At 41.3% G+C, this 23,458-nt stretch overlaps 1 protein-coding gene across 1 annotated transcript in view; it reads right to left on the bottom strand.

Moving 5' to 3' along the window:
* NKAIN3 (sodium/potassium transporting ATPase interacting 3) overlaps positions 1-23,458 on the bottom strand; it is a 359,994-nt gene that overhangs the window by 29,395 nt on the left and 307,141 nt on the right. Inside the window, exon 7 of the mRNA XM_061122751.1 lies at positions 5,104-5,164. Coding sequence (XP_060978734.1) covers positions 5,104-5,164 — 61 coding nt within the window. The remainder of the gene's footprint in view (positions 1-5,103; positions 5,165-23,458) is intronic.

Below are 23,458 nucleotides of genomic sequence, written 5' to 3'. Positions count from 1 at the left end.
CTTATTCTTAAAATGAGAGTAAGGACTCCAAAGTTGCAGTGTAGGGAGCTCTAAGGCTGCAGTTTTCACGGACCAGGAGATGCAATTGATTTGGAATGCATGAGAGGGAGAAGCAGAGGGGGTCCTCACACACGCGCCCTCATGGGGCAGCATCAGGGCCAGCGGGTACAGTACGTGCTTCTCTGCCACTCAGGGACCGATCACCAGGCAGCTCCGGGATGGCTGGAGAGAAACGAGGGCTTAGCATACCCGCGGTAGGGCTGGCTAAGCAGCTCAGTTGGATGACTGAGAAGGATGGGGATGGGTTGGGATGGGGCTGCTGATTTTAGAATTAAAATAGAAATACAAGGAACCATGTCAGAATACTGCTAGCTCCTCTCTCCCTTGGGCTTCTAAATTTTCCCACTAATAACACACTATTATTGGATAAATAATAAAAACTATTGCCCAGGATCCACATAAAATCCTTACTGCCGCCACCCCACCCCCCCTTTCTTTTTCTTACTGCATTTAGGATACCATGAGGATGTGAACTCTCTTTTTTTCAGTTGTTTCCTCATAATCACCTCTGGCTCCCAAATCTCTCATCTTCCATTCTGTACCATCTGGTTGGCAGATCCTTCAGTCTTCCTTCTCAGGGAAGGGCATGCCCCACAGCTTGGGCTCTCGGTAACCATAAGAACTAGGGAGCTCCAACCTGTCTGACCCCAGTTGTACAGAGGTGAGATCATGTCTCTTTTGAGTTGATGGGCATCTGTGTAGAGGGCTTGCCTTCACACTGCCTGGGCTGTTAGTCTGGAGCAGAGAGATCAGCATGTCTTGAATAGCTACCTGATATTTACCATTTGGAAATGAATGAAGAAAAGGTGATGCACTTAATGGTGCCTTGAGATACTCCTGGCTCTGGGCGTCATCCACAGGGCTGTGATGTTAGAGCTGAGTGCTTGGGGGCCCCCTAATGGGAGATTCTATTTGTTAATGGGCACAGAGCTAGGTATTGGCAGAGTGAGGACCACTTTCATTTAAAAAATTTCTAACATACAGTTTCAAGTGGAAACACAGAAAAATTAAACCCGTTTCTGACTGTCTAGGCGCCATTTCACTGTGAGGTTAGCCCCGACTTTGGAGCTGGTTTTAGTAAGATGGCTTTGCTATCTTGACTTCATGGAGAGTCCCTCTTTGACTTACTGGTTTGGGGAGCTGGGTGTTGATGACATCCCTCTTGAGAGATACTAGGACGTGTAAAATCCCCCATCCATGAAACCACTGATGTCTTTGATGCTGACTCTGGGCTCTTTCTTCAGTCTTGAGGCTGGGTAAGTACAGGGCTTATAAGCCTGTGGGGTGCAGCCCAACAACCCTCAAACATCCACATATTGTAAAGCTCACAAAATAAAGAAATGTTTTGTCTTCTGAGGATCATCCAGGCCTCTGCTGCTTTCTCTCTGTCCTCTACTGCCTGACCTCTGGGTCACATTCTTTCTCTAAGGCTTTTCCAGACATAACAAAAGGAAGGAAGGGAAGCTGGAAATTAACACTCAAACTGGTCAGTTTCCCTCCCATTAGCTTCTCTGGTAAATTCTTAGCAGGACCTAAGGGTTATTTTTATTTCCAGTTCACATCATTGCTATGGTGCTATCACCTTGTTCTCTTAACAGGAATTCATGGAAAGACAGGCAAATACATGAACACTAACCTATGGGAAGTCTCAAGGACAGCAGATATGCAATTATTTTTCCAAAGCTTGCGCTTCATTCCAATAAAAAGTTTCCCAAACTACATTAGCAAGGGTCAAACAGTTGTATGAGGAGGTATTTTGAGATTTTCAAAATAAAATACTGAACCCACATCTGGGGAATTTGTTTTCTTTTAAAAAACTAACACTTAGGGTTTTCAATGTACCTTTCTTCAGCCATTCAACATATACATCATAGACTGGGCTTTTCAAACCCAACAGAAGCTCCATTCCCAATCTGCAACCTAATATCAGATGAAGCAGCGCTCGCAAAAGATCCTCTGAAAAAACCTGACTATATTTATAAAGTTAATATTATTTGTCAGCGTCTTTGCTTCCCCTCCACACCTCCTTGAATTAAAAAAGCTATTTTTAGTAAAACTGACAAGACAGTAGCCATCCCACAAGTTCATTTTCAGCAGTAAATGGTTCACAAACAAGATGTTGACATGTTTTTACTACCACAGGTTCCAAATATCCCAGTCCCACAAAAGTGTTCAAAGAGATTGATAGATATTAAAAAAAGAAATAAAAAGTGAAACAGATAAATAGGCTTTTTCATGAGAATGAATGATGAACAGTATTGACCCTACATAGCAGCACTCTTGCTTTTGTGAGCTTTTTATTTCATTGTCTTTGACCTGCAATCATAGTCTTTATAGGAAATGGCACAAGAGTCTGAAAGGTAACTAAGATGGGTGGCTGGAAATAAATGTTTCCTCAAGCATTTATTACCCTTCAGAAATGTCCATCAGCTGAAATGTTAGTCCCATAGAACCACTTAAGCACTGCAGAGGAGAAAGGCAGGTAGTTATTAATTTTTAAGGATGGCTGACAGCTTTCAGTCCATGAGCAAGGCTTAACTTTGCATTTTGAATAATGCAGAGATTTTCATTAGTTAGAATAGGAATTGAAATGATAAATGCTATATTGTCTGCCAAAATACTATGACATTACTTTGTCTATTTGCAGTTATCTTTCAGAAGAAGCTTTCCAGAGGTATGCTCAGATAAGCTGAAAGGCTACCAGTATTGTTTTCTTATTTGATGTTTACATTTTGGAAACACAATTCAAAGGACACATCTTGACTGGAGGTTGGTAATGCCCTCTCGCTAGCTCAATGGTGGCTCCAAAGGGCAGTTCATTATTACACCTGACAGCTAAGTGTTGGCATAAATTGCACTAGTCTATGGGATCAATGCAATCAGCTTCAGACATTTCTTTTTGCTCACATCTACCTTCTGAAGACTCTGGGACAATTTAATTACAACTGCACTTAGATTCTTACTTCTCTCAATAAAAAAATGTAAGATTACCCTCACTTGAGAACTACCAGACTAAAAGGTTTGTGATTGCCTTTTACTGTCATCTTGCTTTCAGCCAATTATCATGTCAGGTTCGTCTGGGGCGTATTTACTTCATTTTAAGCACCCAAGACCCTTTTGGCTCTAAGTATTATTTGAATTGATGGTAACACAACTACTTTATCTAGATGTCTCTTGGTAACTTAATGTATGATCCCAGTAACAAACACTAGAATTAAACCATTAATAGAATAGGCTGCTAGCAGCTGCTTCAACGACGGTTTCATGGGCATTAAAATAGCTGATTCAGAGATTTCTATAGAGAAACGTAAGGTAGTTAAAGACTCTAAAATCAATGAGACCATAATATCTGCCAGTAGCAAGCTGATTCATATACGCTGACATTATTATGTTGAAAAAGGCTGATAAGAGGTCAAAAATCTTTTACTCAGTTTAGATGAATCTTCTATTTTTGCATGTCATTTTGCATTTCCAAATTTAGCTTAAAATCACAAGCTTCAAGGAAAAGTCCTTTATATATTTAATCTACTAGATAAAAGACTATTGATTAATCTGCCTGCCCTTACACAAGAAGGTAGGATGAATGAAGAATTGGCATCATTTGAGAACCTCCAATCAGTTCAGTGAGGAGAAGAAAGAAGATCCTTTGGACACCTGCTCAAAAGTACTTTATAAGGTATTCAGCTGGGATTTATCAATCAATGTATTAATATCATGCTTTGGAGAAGCATTTATACAGCCCCAATTCTAATAATTTTGTAAGGTCCCAATTCCAATTAAAACTGTCCTTGCTCAACCGGTTGTTTTTGGCTGTGCAGACTGTCTTAGCTATGCACTGGAAGCATTCTGCTGGTTTTCAGTCCGTAAGCTTTGTAAGATTGCAGAACTACTACTGGAACACCTCAAAATACACTTTTTGAAGTTAACCTCATAGTTGGAAGTGTTGTCATTACAATAGCACTTTTGAAATGTCAGAAACCTTCCAGATCAACCAGTATTATAAAAGAGAGCCACAAGCAGACACAAAAGAGATGATGTGGCATGTTTGCATATTTTCACTGCCTGGTGAGTTTAATCTCAAGGTCTAGTATTTCTTCCAGTTGACTAAATAAATCCTCTTTGTTAACTGGATTCCAGTTCATACACTATGAGCTGTACCTATTTGGTGGCAAGAATTCACTCTTTTGCAATTATGTTATAGAAAGTAGTTGTAACATTTAACTAGACACTTACCCTCATTTTTTTAAAAAAGAGTCATATTTACAACCCAGACAGTAACTGCAGTGATATAACCAAATCCCCAGGATGGTTGGTTATGATTTATTTATCTAATAATAATTTATTTTTAAAAAGCAAATTAAAGTTTTTTGGTATAACATGAACCTATAATGAAATTGTGCCAAGAAGTGCCTTATAGATTAGCAGATGTTCCATAAGTGCCAGTTGTTGACCTTTGTTGCTAAGGTTCTTTCCACATAACTTCCAGTAATAATGTCTTTTTGTTTTTTTTTAGTGTTCTGCTAAAATGTGACTACTTATTATCATTCCATTCATTGCTTTTCAGCATGTCTCTCTCTTTACATCTTACATTGAAGGTTGTCATTTTTGTTTCCTTTATGGAGTTTATATACATATGTAGTTCTTGATACACTGTATTATACTATTGATGTTATTGCTGTTAGTCAGATTTCAAAATTCTGCAGGCAGCATACTTATAACTGGTGATAGATAAAGCAACCCTAATTTTCTACTCCAAAAGACATTTAGGTGTCTGATGAAAAGTTACTAAAATGATACAACAGCAATCCGTAGGCATCCCTGTCTCTCTGCATTCTCTTTGCATGACTGGGACTGAGAGTTTTCATACTTAGTGCCATCTTATTTATGTGCAGGATAGTTTGTAAATGTTTGATTGTAACTTTACTCTGCTGATTTTAATCATTTAAAATTCCAAATATAAAAAATTTCATGATCCTGTAATGATTAGTTTGGGAAGGTAATCTCATGCAAAATAAACCCAGAAGCAGATAAAATGATACTTACAGGTATCCTCTTCTTCCATGAAAATACTGATCACATAACAGGCATACACAAAACCAACCAACTGCAAAGAAGAAAAAAAAAATCTTGAAAATCTAGGACAAAAGTCCATAATTAAAGAGCCTGTATAATCAGTAAAGAATATATAGTAGTATCATCTAAGAATTTGTAACATTTAGAAAAAAAAACTTATATACTATTTAAATATTTTAAAATAATAGCTATGATTTTTAAAGAACCCTTTTCATTTTTACTTAGGTTTAATGACTTTCTCTTGAGAGTCCCTTGGACTTCAAGGAGATCCAACCAGTCCATCCTAAAGGAGATCAGTCTTAGGTGTTCATTGGAAGGACTGATGTTGAAGTTGAAACTCCAGTACTTTGGCCACCTGATGCAAAGAGTTGACTCATTGGAAAAGACTCTGATGCTGGGAGGGATTGCGGGCAGGAGGAGAAGGGGACGACAGAGGATGAGATGGCTGGATGGCATCACCGACTTGATGGACATCTCTTTGAATAAGCTCTGGGACTTTGTGATGGACGGGGAGGCCTGGTGTGCTGCGATTCATGGGGTCGCAAAGAGTCGGACACGATTGAGTGACTGAACTGAACTGAATGATTTTCTTAAAGTAGTACACAGAAATGGGAAAAATTATAGATATATTTTACTTACAAACAAATTACAGATATTTCCTCTAGATTTTGATTTGGTATTTACAGTTCTTATATTTTAAAACCACCACAGATTATTCAGAACATACATATTTAAGTTTTGACTATTTGTAGAGCAATTAGTAGCACCTTTCATTATTACTACAACTATTTTAATGTTTAATCACCACAAGGGGAATCAAAATATGTTCATTGTAAATTAAATACCAATCATTTATTTAATTATGGAAAATGCTCTGAGAGTGTAAATTCTAATTAAATGTTAAATTGTCTTGTTAATTATAAATGGCCAGCTGCAAACACCAGGTATGCTACTGCTGCTCAGTCACTTCGGTCGTGTGCAACCCTTTGTGACCTCTATGGACTGTAGCCCACCAGGCTCTTCTGTCCATGGGATACTTCAGGCAAGAATACTGGAGTGGGTTGCAATGCCTTCCTCCAGGGGATCTTCCTGACCTAGGGATCAAACCCGGGTCTCCTGCATTGCAGGCAGATTCTTTACTGCTAAGCCACCTGGGAAGGTGCAAACATTGGTATATTGTTCTCCTTTCTTGATTGTTCCTCCTTTGTTTCTGCATCTCCTCCTTTCCCTAATTAGTAACTATTTTAATCTGCCCTTTGGAACTCAGGGAACGTTTCAGAGGCTGAAGCCATTTTCTTACAAAGAAACAGGGACATTGTTAAAGGCTCATTTTTCTTCAGTTTTTAGAAAATAAATAAATACATAAATAGAAACAGAAGTAATATTTTCTCCTTAACGTTCCCAGGTGTTATCTTGTTCACTCCTTTCAATACACATGTTCTACTTTGGATTCCTTGATGTAGCTCTTTGGATGAACATGCCCTACTGTGGGGAATTGACTTTGAATATGGCCCATTAGCTTGAAGAGCAGTTCAATGAGTTCAGGTGACATGAGTCCTAGTGATATAAGTAGGCAGATCACATTTCCTTTGAACACTAAAGAGCTAGAGAAAGTGACAGCCGGACAAATCAAGTCTCTTCTTGTGCAGCGTGACCAGGATGCCCGATACTCTGGTCTCTTCTACTCACTTGGCAAGGAGAAGGCTAGTAGAAGCCTGGATGAATCATGTTACAATAAAAACATTTCTGAACTAGTTTTGTTACTTTGGTTACAGATCAACGTTTACCTTGGCAGTTGCATATTGAATAGTTAGTCCATAGTTGCTTGATAGCTTAGGTAATCCAATAATTTTTCCCACAACAGTGAACTCAGGGAAATTAAATCTCACAAATCATTATTTTTCCATTTATGTAGGTGAAAGATAAGCAAAATGTTTTGATTGAGTGCTGTAGGACTTTTCTAGTATAAAGTTAAGGCTTTCATGATAGCTCAGTGCTACAATGAATATTACTTTTCTACTTTCCTAACAGACTATATATATTTACAAAAAATCTAACACTTCTACTAGGAGAAGGCAATGGTAACCCACTCCAGTACTCTTGCCTGGAAAACCCCATGGACGGAGGAGCCTGGTAGGCTGCAGTCCATGGGGTCGCTGGGAGTCGGACACGACTGAGTGACTTCACTTTCACTTTTCACTTTCATGCATTGGAGAAGGAAATGGCAACCCACTCCAGTGTTCTTGCCTGGAGAATCCCAGGGACTGGGGAGCCTAGTGGGCAGCTGTCTATGGGGTCACACAGGGTCGGAAGCGACTGAAGTGACTTAGCAGCAGCAGCAGCAGCAGCAACACTTCTACTTACACATTTATGTTGATTTGAAGTAAGATAAATTATTGTTTTATCTTCATTGATATCTTTTGAGATGACAATGATGTCTATATTAGCCTATTATTAGCCTCTTTGACAGGGAACATATTTTGTTTTTTGTTTTAGCATTAGCTCATTCCATTTGGCATGCTGGATCCATCGGTATTTACTAGTTGGTTCACTGGCATTTCCTGGAAGGAAGGCCAGAGAATTGACTAGAAGGGCCCATGAGAGTAAACTCGGTGAGCTCAATGCTGAAACACTGTTTTCACATATCAATATGCAGAGCTAATCTGACAGGGTTGAAAAAAATCCCATCCCGATAGAGAAATTTTAACTTAAAATGAAGTCTATCCCACCTCCGCTGGTTTGCCTTCCAGCTGTTACAAGACACCTGGAAAATACAGCAAGCTATTAAACTGCAGGCTAGGTAGTCCTGATTCCATCATCTGAGTAAGGTGAAATTTAGGGAGAGGTGAAGAGATACCCCACTTCTGAGGTAAGAGAAACCCAAGTAAGACAGCAGGTGTTGCGAGAGGGCATCAGAGGGCAGACACACTAAAACCATAATCACAGAAAACTAGCCAATCTGATCACAGGACCGCAGCCTTGTCTAACTCAATGAAACTAAGCCATGCCATGTGGGGCCACCCAAGATGGACGGGTCATGGTGGAGAGGTCTGACAGAAGGTGGTCCACTGGAGAAGGGAATGGCAAACCACGTCTGTATTCTTGCCTTGAGAACCCCATGAACAGTATGAGAAGGCAAAATGATAGGATACTGAAAGATGAACTCCCCAGGTCGGTAGGTGCCCAATATGCTCCTGGAGATCAGAGGAGAAATAACTCCAGAAAGAATGAAGGGATAGAGCCAAAGCAAAAACAACACCCAGTTGTGGATGGGACTGGTGATAGAAGCAAGGTCTGATGCTGTAAAGATCACTATTGCATAGGAACCTGGAATGTTAGGTCCATGAATCAAGGCAAATTGGAAGTGGTCAAACAGGAGATGGCAAGAGTGAATGTTGACATTCTAGGAATCAGCGAACTAAGATGGACTGGAATGGGTGAATTTAACTCAGATGACCATTATATCTACTACTGTGGGCAGGAATTCCTTAGAAGAAATGGAGTAGCCATCATGGTCAACAAGAGAGTCCAAAATGCAGTACTTGGATGCAATCTCAAAAACGACAGAATGATCTCTGTTCGTTTCAAAGGCAAACCATTCAGTATCACGGTAATCCAAGCCTATGCCCCAACCAGTAATGCTGAAGTTGAATGGTTCTATGAAGAGCTACAGGACCTTTTAGAACTAACACCCAAAAAAGATATCCTTTTCATTATAGGGGACTGGAATGCAAAAGTAGGAAGTCAAGAAACACCTGGAGTAACAGGCAAATTTGGTCTTGGAGTACAGAATGAAGCAGGGCAAAGGCTAATAGAGTTTTGCCAAGAGAATGCACTGGTCATAGCAAACACCCTCTTCCAACAACACAAGAGAAGACTCTACACATGGACATCACCAGATGGCCAACACCGAAATCAGATTGATTATATTCTTTGCAGCCAAAGACAGAGAAGCTCTATACAGTCAGCAAAAACAAGACCAGGAGCTGACTGTGACTCAGATCATGAACTCCTTATTGCCAAATTCAGACTTAAACTGAAGAAAGTAGGGAAAACCACTAGACCATTCAGGTATGACCTAAATCAAATCCCTTATGACTATACAGTGGAAATGAGAAAGAGATTTAAGGAACTAGATCTGATAGACAGAGAGCCTGATGAACTATGGACGGAGGTTTGTGACATTGTACAGGAGACAGGGATAAAGACCATCCCCAAGGAAAAGAAATGCAAAAAGGCAAAATGGTTGTCTGAGGAGGCCTTACAAATAGCTGTGAAAAGAAGAGAAGCAAAAAGCAAAGGAGAAAAGGAAAGATATTCCCATTTGAATGCAGAGTTCCAAAGAATAGCCAGGAGAGATAAGAAAGCCTTCCTCAGTGATCAGTGCAAAGAAATAGAGGAAAACAATAGAATGGGAAAGACTAGAGATCTCTTCAAGAAGATTAGAGATATCAAGGGAACATTTCAGGCAAAGATGGGCTCAATAAAGGACAGAAATGGTATGGACCTAACAGAAGCAGAAGATATTAAGAAGAGGTGGCAAGAATACACAGAAGAACTGTACAAAAAAGAACTTCACGACCCAGATAATCACAATGGTGTGATCACTGACCTAGAGCCAGACATCCTGGAATGTGAAGTCAAGTGGACCTTAAAAAGCACCACTACGAACAAAGCTAGTGGATGTGATGGAATTCCAGTTGAGCTATTTCAAATCCTGAAAGATGATGCTGTGAAAGTGCTTAACTCAATATGCCAGCAAATTTGGAAAACTCAGCAGTGGCCAAAGAACTGGAAAAGGTCAGTTTTCATCTCAATCCCTAAAAAAGGCAATCCCAAAGAATGCTCAGACTACTGCACTCATCTCACACGCTAGTAAAGTAATGCTCAAAATTCTCCAAGTCAGGCTTCAGCAATACGTGAACCGTAAACTTCCAGATGTTCAAGCTGGTTTTAGAAAAGGCAGAGGAACCAGAGATCAAATTGCCAATATCCACTGGGTCATCAAAAAAGCAAGAGAGTTCCACAAAAACATCTATTTCTGCTTTATTGACTACGCCAAAGCCTTCGGCTGTGTGGATCACAATAAACTGTGGAAAATTCTGAAAGAGATGGGAATACCAGACCACCTGACCTTCCTCTTGAGAAACCTATATGCAGGTCAGGAAGCAACAGTTAGAACTGGACATGGAACAACAGACTGGTTCCAAATAGGAAAAGGAGTACGTCAAGGCTGTATATTGTCACCCTGCTTATTTAACTTCTATGCAGAGTACATCATGAGAAACACTGGGCTGGAGGAAGCACAAGCTGGAATCAAGATTGCCAGGAGAAATATCAATAACCTCAGATATGCAGATGACACCACCCTTATGGCAGAAAATGAAGAGGAACTAAAAAGCCTCTTGATGAAAGTGAAAGAGGAGAGTGAAAATGTTGGCTTAAAGTTCAACATTCAGAAAACTAAGATCATGGCATCTGGTCCCATCACCTCATGGGAAATAGATGGGGAGACAGTGGAAACAGTGTCAGACTTCATTTTTTTGGGCTCCAAAATCACTGCAGATGGTGATTGCAGCCATGAAATTAAAATATGCTTACTCTTGGAAGGAAAGTTATGACCAACCTAGATAGCATATTAAAAAGCAGAGACATTACTTTGCCAACAAAGGTCCGTTTGGTCAAGGCTATGGTTTTTCCAGTGATCATGTATGGATGTGAGAGTTGGACTGTGAAGAAAGCTGAGCGCCGAAGAATTGATGCTTTTGAACTGTGGTGTTGGAGAAGACTCTTGAGAGTCCCTTGGACTGCAAGGAGATCCAACCAGTCCATCCTAAAGGAGATCAGTCCTGGGTATTCATTGGAAGGACTGATGCTGAAGCTGAAACTCCAGTACTTTGGCCACCTCATGCGAAGAGCTGACTCATTTGAAAAGACCCTGATGCTGGGAGGGATTGGGGGCAGGAGAAGGGGATGACAGAGGATGAGATGGCTGGATGGCACCATGGACTCGATGGACATGAGTTTGAGTAAACTCCAGGAGTTGGTGATGGACAGGGAGGCCTGGCATGCTGCGATTCATGGGGTCACAGAGAGTTGGACACGACTGAGCGACTGAACTGAACTGAACTGAACTTGGGGTTAGGATGAGACATTGAGCAGTTAGTAGGACTACATAAGAAGGTGATCACAGATGTGCTTTTTAAAAAAGTTATTTATTGATTGATTTTTGTTCTCACTGGGTCTTCGCTGTTGCCATGGGGCTTTCTCTAGCTGTAGCGAGTGGGGATCACTCTTAGTTGTGGAGTGTGGGCTTCTCATCTGGCGGCTCCTCTTGCTGCAGAACACGGGCTCTATGCTCACGGGCTTCAGCAGTCGTAGTGTGTAGGCTCAGTAGCTACAGCGTGCAGGCTCTAGTGTGTGTGGGCTTCTGTCGTCACGGTATATTGGCCTACTTGCAGTCAGGCATGTGAATCTTCCTGACCAGGGATCGAACCCATGTCCCTTGCATTGGCAGGTGGATTCTTATCCACTGTACCACCAGGGAAGTCCATAGGTGTACTTTTATAAAGACAAAAGAAGCAAACTCAATTGAATAATTTTTCAAATAAAATTTTCAAAAAATATGTTTTTATTTAAGTCTTATTTATCTTGTACTTCTTCCCCACATTTTAGGACCATGGATTATTTTTAAATTATTGGGTTAATGGTGTTTCTGAAAAGATTGTCTATGTACTCAAGATTATTGGTCAATATATTTATTTCTCTTTTTCCAAATGAGTCTTTCAAGTAACAGAAAATAAGATCAAGTTCTTAGTTACACTGGCATTACACTATCCTTCCTTAGTTAGTGAAATTTTTTTTGTTAATAAAATGTGAGAACACCCAGTTTTCAAGGAACAGAGAAACGCATAGCATAGCAACAGAAAATTTGCAGATCCAATTGTTTGTTGATGGATCTTATTTATATCCTGATAGATGAAACAAAAGAAATTTTGGGTAATTAAAATATGCAATACCATTAGCTGGAAACAGAAAGATAAAGACCTGCCATATTGGAAATATTAGATTACTGTCCAGGTCTTCAAACAGAATTTGCCAGTCATAATCTCAATATTATAACAAATGAATTAATTAAAACATATCCTTTTACTTTTGCTTTATTGATTGGCATACTAATAAATTATTTACTCCCCAAATTACTTTTGCTCTCATGATTAACCAAACTGCTGTTTCATTAATAATGTTATTCTCATGAGAACATGTCTAGACATCATGTTAATCACTGATTTGTAGATGGCTGACTGTTGTGTAGTTCTTGGTTTCCCAGAATATGAGTTGAAATAGTCCCCATGGCTTTCTGCTTATCTCTAAGAAATGGAATAAAATGCATTCTTGCCAATAGCAAAGACACAAAATAAACAACATCAGGATAATAATCCTGATTATTTCTGCTTCAAAAAAAGTTTTGAAAGAGTCATTCATTTTAAAGACATCTCTTTTCTCTTCTGTAAAAGACATACATCTTTATGGTTATAACATTCAAATGATTTTCTCCTTCATATTATAAATTCTGACTGCATAAATTCCATCTTTTTCAATATATTAAATGGATGCAAATGGCCTAAGACGAGATTCCAGCACCTTTGTCTGTGTGTGAAGGGACTGATTAGCTTTTGCAAGTAGGTTTTTGTATAGGAGATTGATTTGTTTGGCCTGCAAATCTTGTAGGGCTTCCCAGGGGAAGCTAGTGGTAAAGAATCCATCTGCCAGTGCAGGAGACACAAGAAATATGGGTTAGATCCCTAGGTCAAAAAGATCCCTTGACGAAAGATATGGCAACTCCCTCCAGTATTCTTGCTGGGAAATCCCATGGAGCCTGGCGGGCTTGTATAAGGATTGACAGGATTAGATTTCACTCATGCAGGACAACCAACCATGGTCTGTGTGTCCTGCTAATTGTGGGTCTTGGTAAGAATAAGTCAAAGAAATGAAAATCTCTACAAGCCTGAGTGTCTTGTGAATGTGCTCAGTCTCTTCAGTCGTGTCCGACTCTTTGAAACCCCATGGACTGTAGCCCACCAGACTCCTCTGTCCACGGGATTCTCCAGGCAAGAATATTGCAGTGGGTTGTCATGCCCTTTTCCGGGGGATCTTCCCCACGCAGGGGTCGAACCCGAGTCTCCTGCATGACAGGCTGATTTTTCACTGCTGAGCCGCTGCGGAAGCCCCTGAGTGTCTTAAGGGATCACTTTTCAGGGTAGTGGATGGTGAGAAAAATTCATTTAGGGAATGCAGAGAGAAAAACTTGTTCAGTACCAGCCTTAGGAGAGAATTGGGAGGTTTGAGGGAAGCCAAAAGGATTTTTGAACAAAAATAAGTCCCAGATACTGTCCCAAATTTCCCAGCACTCATGCCAACATTTAAGCCCTAAAGCTTAAGAGAATTTGTAAGGAATGAGGGAAGTTTCTCTATTTACCAAACAGGTTCTAAATGGCTCTTTGTTAGTCCAAAGTTTTCCTCAAGTCCAAAATGACTTTATAAAGGTTTAGGCCCAAGTCCCTCCCATGGGAGGCAGGCAGAGGCTGGCAGGCTTAGCTCTTAGCTTCTGTGTCCCTACAGATGTCATTAAGTTGAACATTTGTGAGTAGAAAGCATCTGCATGTAATTTATTTGGGTTAAGGTGTTAAGTTACTTATAAAAGAAACCATAGCTACCTAATGTCAAGAATGTGCAGGGCTTAAAAAAAAAAAAAGAATGTGTAGGGCTTGGGATTTTACTCTATGTACAATCTAACAAATTAGCCTGTTACTTTTTCACGGATGCTGGGCCAGAGACTAAGGACTTGACTACTCAGGGTACAGAAGCCAGAATGAACTTCATGTCTCTTTGCTGTACTCCCCACATCCCTTGGGCCATGATGGCCCCCTGCATACAAAGATGGTCGTATTGCAGGAGAGGAATCCTGAGTTACTTTTTAAAAAATATTTTTATTTATTAATTTGACTGTGTCAGATCTTAGTTGGGGCATGTAAGATCTAGTTCCCTGACCAGGGACCGAAACCAGGCCCCGTGCATTGGGAGCACTGAGTCCTAGCCACTGGACCAACAAGGAAGTCCCTTAAGTTGCTTTTTAAAAAGTAAGTCATTCCTCTAAGTTTAAAAAGGGCAAACAATAGAAAAATTTGCAAAGAACATAAATATCTAAGCCATATAGAAAGAAATAAGACTAATAAACTGTGGAATGATGTCATACATCAGACATAAATTAAATCACATGAAGACTACAAGAAAGCTATGTTGTCACCATATTTTATAACACTTTTAAAAATTTTTGTGGGTTTGTGTTAACAAAGATGATCAGACTGACATTCTCACATACTACATTTGGAAGAAGTTGGCAAACACTATATAAACTCTTTCACCCAGTAATTTTACCTCCAAAAACCCATCATACTGAAATATTTTAAAAGTTTCTGTAGTGATTTTTTGAGTTACTTTTCTAGTAAGAGGAAGTAAGCCTACTCTTTGTCAAAGGTGGGATGGGGGAGAAGTTACCTCATCTGTAAAGACTGTTAGCTGAAAACCCAGCCCTGAGTAACTGCTCAGGCAAAGAGCAGTAATAAATCTGGAGGTCATCTGTGTGTCTACAGATGGTGTTTAAAGCCACGTGACTGGATTAGATCACTAAGGAAGTGAGTGAAGGCAGAGAAGAGGTTCAGGGATAAGTCCTGCAACATTATTACATTTACAGGTTGGAGATATGCCAAAGAAGCAGCAAAAGGGACTGAAAAGGGCTGGCCCAAGGGATGGAGTGATACATGAAAGCCAGGGCAATCAGCCGTGGCCAGGGCCTCTGACAGGTCAAGGACAAGGAGCTCTGCATTACTGACCACTGGGCTGGGTAAGGGCCTCACACATGGCTCTGTGGCAGACTCCACCTGCCAATGCAGGAGACATAGGAGACACAGATTCGATCTCTGGGTTGGGAAGATCCTCTGGAGGTGGGGAATGGCAACCCACTCCCGTATTCTTGTCTGGAGAATCCCATGGACAGAGGAGCCTGGTGGACTACAGTCCGTGGGGTCGCAAAGAGTCAGACACCACTGAAGTACCTTAGCACTCATGCAAACATTTGAAGTACATGAAAAATAGCTACAGGTGTTCCTGAATACGTGCCACTTCCTTCACTGGGGAGAGGAGAAATAACATGATGGAATACGAATTTTCCAGTCACTTTATAGAAGTGACCAGTGGTTTTCACAAGGAATGGTGGTACTCCAAACCTGACTGCGGTCTGAATGCAGCTTTCCCTCTTGTTGTGACAGGTGACAGAAGGTCCAGAAATGTGGCAGGTGGTTAATCACTTGGAAACCTTCTGACTCTCTCCTTTAGGAGGGGTGAAGGCTCACCTTTGCGCAGTGCCTCACTCTTCGCATTGGGCTGGACACGGACATTTCCCTCCTTCCTAAGGAGTTATTAAAAGGCTCTGAGGCTGAAGAACAGGTTGCAGGTGGACAGTCTCACCACACAGAGTTGTGCAGACACATTTCTTTCTCCAGGGCTCCCAGGAGGGCATTTTTGCACAACTGTCACCCATGTCCATCTGTTTTCTCCTGTGTACCCAGCAGAACAGAAGTCTAGGAACTTAGGTTCCTCAGGGGAAGAGGGCCTGGCTTCTTATTTATTTGATAACTATGGAGAGAATTTCCTTGTAATCCCAGTAATTCCTAACCTATTTGTTTTTTAATCAAGCTGCTCAGACTTATCCTTCAGGAATCCGGAATTTGTGATGCCTGTTTATGGACGTGTCCTATGCCAAATGAAGCCTGAAATTATTTGAAGACATTTGGTTCCCTCTCCTAAGAGTCCCACTGGCACCCTGGGCTTCAAATGAATCAATGAATATGGAAATAAGTTGTTTTCTCTACAATGACCATAAAAATGCACAACGGCAACAGCATCACATTACTCTGGGCTTTGGGGATTTATTGCCCTTATGTATAGGAGAAGCACTCGTGTAGACAGTCAAAATGGAAAACAAATGGTTTGCTGGCTTCTACCAAGGAAAGATAAGCTTTTTAATGACATGCTTTTGTGATGCAGATGGTCCGTACAAGCCAGCTCAGCAATATACAGAGGACACACAAGTTACTCTGACTTGCAAAGAGCATTGTTCTCGGTGCATTTCTGGAGTCAAGTCACAGAGGAACAACAGCGCTGTTCAAACACGGCAAACATATAAACTTATTTCAGTAGCTCATATCTGGGACTTTTCTAAGTGTCCCTGCCAAGCTTAATAATTCTTCACTGTGCATGCTTCGTACTCAGTCACTTCAGTCTTGTCCGACTCTTGGCAACCCCGTAGACAGTAGCTCGACAGGTTCCTCTGTCCATGAGATTCTCCAGGCAAGGATACTGGAGTGGGTTGCCATGCCCTCCTCCAGGGGATCTTCCCAACCCAGAGAGTGAACCTGCATCTCTTATGTCTCCAGCATCGGCAGGCGGATTCTTTACTAGTGCCATCTGGGAAGCAATTCTTCAATGGTATCATGTAAATAGTTTACTAGTGTCATAGTACCTGAGTGTTATGAGGTAATTTGAAGAAAAATGTTTCTATTAAAAATATATCTTCTATTATTTACTCACTTTACAATCCTAAACATAGAGCTAAAAGTCAGTTTGTAAAGGTATGAGATGAACCTATACATGTAGTTTGGAGCTAAAGAGTTGTTTTGTGATACTGTCAGAATGTGAGGGGTAGGGTCTTGGGTGAGCATAAAAGGGGACTTACTCCAGGTCACGTCCGCCTCTGCCTCTTCCGTACCTGACTCTCTACATGGAGCCAGGCCCAGGGAACTGGAGTGAAAGCTGCAGTTGGGCAGCAGCCCTCTGTCTGTGTCAATTCAGACTGGCCTCAGGCTTGCCTCTTCCATCTTCTGTCCCTGTTCTTGAGCTGTTGACTTCACTCTCTAACAACTCAGACCTCTGGTTCTCAGGACACATTTTTGAACCTACCCTCTAGCTTACCGGAGCATTATGACTCTTTTCGTGCTTCTCAGGGTCAAGGGTGGGTACCCTCAGTATCTCAGGAGAGACATGCCTGCCAATACACCCTTAAATCCAGCTTGCTGGTAGACAATACAACCCGATAGTGGGATGTCCATCTCCAGATCTCATGTATTGAAAATAGAGATCCCAAGAACACCTGCTGAAAGGCAGCAGATGGCAGAGCAGCCGTGCTCCAAGCCCCATCTTAGGCAGCCAGGCATCACTCCAGGGGCATACAGATCTGCATGTCTGTCCACTGCCAGCCACTTCCCACTGAGGAGCTGGCTCATCAGAAATGGAATCAAATGGCAATGTCTGGAGCCCTGTTCATCGTGGACACTGCTCCCACCATCTGCGGACAGTCATGCAACCTCAGTAAACCTCTCAGCCCCTTATCATAGATGGAGTTGTATGTGGATATATAGATTTTATAGAGCTCAGGAGAACCCAAGAGAAAGACAGGCATTTCTCTGCCCGGACGTATGTGTGGAATTTGAGGGGAAGGATTTTGCTATATGGAAGTCTGCTTGTCTGTAAGTGAAATGGGGTTTTCACAGGCTTCTTGATTTGTCTGAGGGATGTATTTGAAAGTTTTGCCTAGTGAAATGTGGCAGATGCTGTGATCCACTCGACTGAATTAGTACACGGAATCAATTCCACCTAAATTCCACTTTCTTGAATAGGAGACCAAATGAGACTGCTGATGCTGTTGTCCAGCTCTAAGAAGGTCCCAGGATGGTCTGTGTGAGGAACTGGCTGTGGTACCAAGTGCAACAGCCTTTGTAACTAATGAACCTTTGAGTGAAGAAGATGCGGAGCCTGGGACCTGCCTGGACTTCAGGGGTGTGCAACGGATCCCCTCTGCTCCACTCAGGGCCAGGGGATGGGGAGGATCCCATGTCATGGACCTCCTGACCTCTCTTGATGGTCTCAGTGAAATGGTAAAGAACCTGCATGCCAGTGCAGGAGACATAAGAGATGTGTGTTCGATCCCTGGGTCAGGAAGATCTCCTGGAGGGGGGTGTGGCAACCCACTCCAGTGTTCTTGCCTGGGAAATTCCATGGACAGAGGAGCCTGGCATGCTACAGTCCATGGGGTCAAAGAGCCGGACACAACTGAAGCCACTTAGCAGGCATAGCATGCACACCGTCACTTTCCTTGTCTTCCTGCACCCTCCTCGGTTCTGAGCCTCTGTATCTCCACTCTTTTGACTGTGAGAACAACTTCAGAGTCCTCAGAGCCAATGATGCTCTTCAGAGGGATTCCATCTAATGCTTAGAGAATCTACAAGAGGCCATACTTGCTGCTGGGGTTGCTCCAGTTATCCAGTTCTCAGGATGAATTTCAGCCTTGTTCCTGGAATTCAGTGCTTTCCTTACAGTTAATGGTTTTGATGGTCAAGAGTTCAGCTTTGTCGTTGGAGAGATCTCAGTTCAAGTATTGGCTTTTCCAATACCATCTGAACAAACTTTGGCAAGGTATTTGACCTCTCTGTGCCTCAGTTTCTTCCTCTGTAAAATGGGGATAATGATCATTTTACTTCACTGATTATTATGAGGATTACTGAACTAATGGATGTCTAGTGCTTAACCCAGGGTTTAGATGGACACCATATGTCCATTAATTCATTAATCCCTTATATCTTTAAGGGCTAAGTTCTATCATTATCTTCATTCTATGGAAGAGAAAACTGAAGCACAGAGGTTAATCAATTTGTCCCCAAACCATTTAGGTAGGAAGTTATATTCTGACTCTGTAGTTCACGATGTTGATCCTTCTCCTTACTGCTACTGTATACACAGTTTTTTATAATCCAGAGCTGCATTTATTCAGCAAAGCAGATACAGACTCCTTTATGGTACAATCCCAGGAAGATGGTATAATTTTTCATAATAATGTTACATGGGATTAAGTGTGATCCAACTATTCACTCACCACATTGTGCACCATATAGTCTGTTCTTTTAAAATGATGATCTAAACTTTCCATAGCATTTTTAAAGCCTGAGAAGTGTAAGAGTTGAGTCAAAAGTATAAAATAGTTCCAACATAATTGTGTCTATAATCTACAGTTTTCAGACTTTATTTTTAGTTTCATGAAGCTAGTGGTAAAGAACCTGCTTGCCAATGCAGGAGACATAAGAGACATGGGTTTTATCCCTGGGTCAGGAAGAGCCCCTGAAGGAGGAAATTGCAACCCACTTCAGTATTCTTGTCTGGAGAATCCCATGGACAGAGGAGCCTGTAGAGCTATAGTCCATGGGGTCACAGAGTTGGACATGACTGAGGTTGAGTTAGCACGCATGCATTTCCAATACAATGGGAAGGAGTCATTATTATTCTTTATAATATGTTGAAATCATTAGAAGTGAAGAGGTTTTCATTAATGTTACCCATTTTCTAATTGCTCAAACTAAGAGTTTTTTTTTTTCCTAAGATGACTTTGGATTATAGTATTTTACCTCAGAAACCAGTAAAATTTCCAGATGCCTTGCAGATCTAAGATATACTTTTAAAAAATTATTTATTGATTTGTTTTTGGCTATGCTGGGTCTTCACTGCTACTGCACGCACAGACTCTCCTCTAGTTGCGGTGAGTGGGGGCTACTTTCTAGTTGTGGAGCATGAGCTTCTTGTTGCAGTGGCTTCTCTTGTTGTGGAGCATAGGCTCTTGGGCACGTTGGCTTCAATAGTTGCGGCACATGGGCTCCGTGGTTGCAATTCCTGGGCTCTAGAACACAGGCTCAAAAGTTGGGCTTAGTTGCTCCACGGCATGCAGAGTCTTCCTGGACTAGAGATGGAAGCCATGTCTCCTACATTGGCAGCCAGATTCTTTACCACTCAGCCACGAGGGAAGCCCTAAGTTATGCTTTAAAAGAATCTTTGTAGAAATACTGGGCCCACAAAAATCCTAAGTAAAAAAAACAGGTGATTCTTTTTGTAATTTTGAGTGAAAATAAATGGTGCCTCTGCTTCTATCTCAGGTGTTTAAAAATGAAAATAGTTGACCATAGCAGACTATTGGTTTCCTGTTCCAGTTCTGCCTTCCCAGTTCTCAGACTAAAATTGTTACACTGTATGGACATATCAGGAGGAAGGCATTAAGGGTTGGTTCAGTGGTAATTAAAGGTGGTCTCCCTACTATGCCCTGAGAGGTAGAAACTGTCTGAGAAGAGGCTTCGCTGCTACAAAAACTCAGTGGGCGAGGATGGTGTTCAACGAGCCTTAAAAACAGGGTTACGGTTCCTTGAGGTCCCTCCAGGCATTGCCCTCAGCATCACTAACAGAAAGTATCTCTTCCCTACCACATTTGGTAGTTTTCTGATTTTCTATATGATGGAAGCCGAGCTGAGAGGATGATCTCATTTATTGTAGAGAATCCTAGAGAATATCTAGGATTGTTGTATATTACACAGCTCTTTCTATGTAATAATCCGATACTTCAAGATAGAGTCTATCTTCTTATATTGTATGGTGCATTGTATATTTCATTAGAAGAGACCTATGTAACCATTTGTAGCAACATTTGAGTATTTACTAGGTACTTAGTGCTAAGTTCTCAAGAATTTAACTTTCACAACATATATTTGCAAGGTGAGTAGTAGTTTCTCTCCTTTGTGGATGAGGAAATGAAGGATCAGAATAACTAGCTCCAGGTTACATAGCTAGTTAGTAGTGGAATCAGGAATCAAGCACATGTCATTAGTCTACAAAGGTCGATGGCATAGTTCAGACTGTCTCCACATTCACTGGGTGAGACCTGAGATGATAAAAATGTTGGTTTCATCAGAGCTTCTCTTTTACTGATGGAAGCAGTATGCATGGCCAGTGGCTTTATGCTGCCCTCCCTACAGACTTAGCATCCCAATCATTCTTGCTCACTGATGGACCGAACCAAGCCTGAACCTGTATCACTTCTTCTTTCTTTGCCCCTCTTCTTGGGTCACAAAGTAGAGCAGGACCATAGTGCTCACGCCTTATCAGTAAGAACAAATGAATGTGAACTTCCTCAGCTTCAACCGTGGCTTCATCTCCCCGACCTCAGCTTTCTTTCCAGAACCGGGCCCATTCTGGTTTCACATCTGGCCCATGGCCTTCAGGGATTCTTCTCACATAGTAACAGGTCCTGACAGATTCCTTTCAACCCATCTCGGTAAATCAGTAAAATTTCTCATACACAGTTTCCCGTCTCTTCAAATGAGGAGGATACATTAATAGATTGTTTCCATAGGCTTTTCCTACAATAAACATTTTTGATCCCATGGAAGCCCCCAGTATAACTCAACACAATCCTTATTCTTTCCTAGCACTTTGTTGAGTGTAAGACAATTAACGTGAACCAATTAACATATACACAGACACACCCGATTGTATTTTCTTTCTTCACATATTCCTTCATTCTTTTTTTTAATGAATCAGAGGATAAGGAATCTTTCCTTTTTAAAGGATCACTCCTGTCTCCCTGATGTTTTTTCTTATCTTGATTTCCAAAGATCTTTCTTTTGCTCTTTTGGGCTTGTCTCCAATATCTCCTTTTCACAGACTCTTTTCCTTCTGCCTCCGAAAATGTTTGGTTCTCCCTTATCTTACAAAAATGTCACTTGATTCTGTTATGTCTTACAGCTTCCTCCTTCCACCCACAAACGTCTGAAATGAATGTTGTTATCAGCTGCCTGCTTTCCTCTGCTTTTCATTCCTTCCTTAATTCACTGCGATTTGGCTTCTGGCCCTACTTTTCTGCTGAGATTGCTCTTTTAAAGGCTAGCAGTCTACATTTTGTCAAATCTAATGGCCTTTTTTATCCATCCAAATTCACAGAGAATTGACATGAAACTCCAAGTAGACTGTGGGTGTTCGGTTCTGCCCGGCACCCCAGCATCTATATCCCACCTGCCTCTGGACTTCAGTGGCCCCAGTGCCCAGAAGCAACACTTGGCTGGGCTGACAATGGACCGAAAGGTTGGGTCCATAGTGGTGCTCAGCACCGAATTCCTTTCTGATGACAGCAACAGGGTCCTGTGTGGGTGTGATGTTGATCTGCCCTTGTGTGAAAAGGCAGAAGCTGGGACAACCCCAGCCTGACACAAAATCATGGTGGGAAAAATCTGCCTGGAATCTGGGGAGGAAGGACCGACTCCAAAGCAAACTTTCATTTCATCCCACCCTGCCCCCTTCCCTCCTGTATCCACATGTCTGTTCTCTCCAACTTAAAATTTGCCTCTGCTGGTCAACTAAATGCTGTAAGTAACTTTCCAGAAAAAATCTCTTTAAAGGGAACTGACAGCTGGGAGGCATGCCCTTTTGTTCTTCCTTCTTCTTGGCAGGAATGTTGATGTGATAGACTTCACTCTGGCTGCCCTGTTGTGATCATGAGGTACTTTTCAGGATGAAAATGGAATGATCTGAGATCAGATGAGGAAGGAAATATTAAAAGAGACTGATTCTCAGATGACCATGGAGGCACCATTATAGGCCTGCTGTGCTGCTGCCAGGTCCCTCTCAGATGAGAGTAAAACAAACCTCTACCTTCTAAATGGACTTCCCTGTGGCTCAGATGGTAAAGAATCTGCCCACAATGCCAGAAACCCGGGTTTGATCCCTGGATGGGGAGGATCCCCTGGAGAAGGGAATGGCTACCTACTCCAGTATTCTTGCCTGGAGAATTCCATGGACAGACGAGCCTGGCGGGCTATAGTCCATGGGATTGCAGACAGTTGGACATGACTGAGTGACTTACACTTATCTTCTAAACAAATATTATTTGGGCTTTTTTTTTTATGTAGCTAAATTCAATTATGAGCTGGTATTATATGCACATACTATTTCCAAAACTGATATCAGCTGTTGCCACCAGAGTGAGGAAGTGATATACCCTAGTTTTGGGGCTGGGAGGAAAATTTAAATTTTACAACATTCCCTTGGGCTCTTTTCAGAGTTTTCATTCTAAGAAAACAACAACTGCAAAAAGAAAAAAAAAAAAAAAATAACAACAAAACACAAACCAAAAAGCAAACAACTGAAACAGAAATAACAGTAATATGAGAAATTACTTCCTGTGAGTGTTTGAGAAAAACACCCTTCAAATTTTCAATCCCTGCTTTCACACCCTTTGAGTGATATTTTCTTTTCATTAAAGATGAAAGTGGACCCAGCTGCATTCTATGAATTTAATCAGATATTTGTATATGAGTGGAAATTAGCATGCATAATTGACATTCAACCCAACTCTGATTTCCTGTCTTGCCTCCTGCAGGATTTTATATCAGGATCACTA

The sequence above is a fragment of the Dama dama genome, chromosome 21 (genome assembly GCF_033118175.1).
Source record: "Dama dama isolate Ldn47 chromosome 21, ASM3311817v1, whole genome shotgun sequence".
In the NCBI taxonomy this organism is placed as follows: Eukaryota; Metazoa; Chordata; class Mammalia; order Artiodactyla; family Cervidae; genus Dama; species Dama dama.
This window is presented reverse-complemented; position numbering and strand designations above follow the sequence as displayed.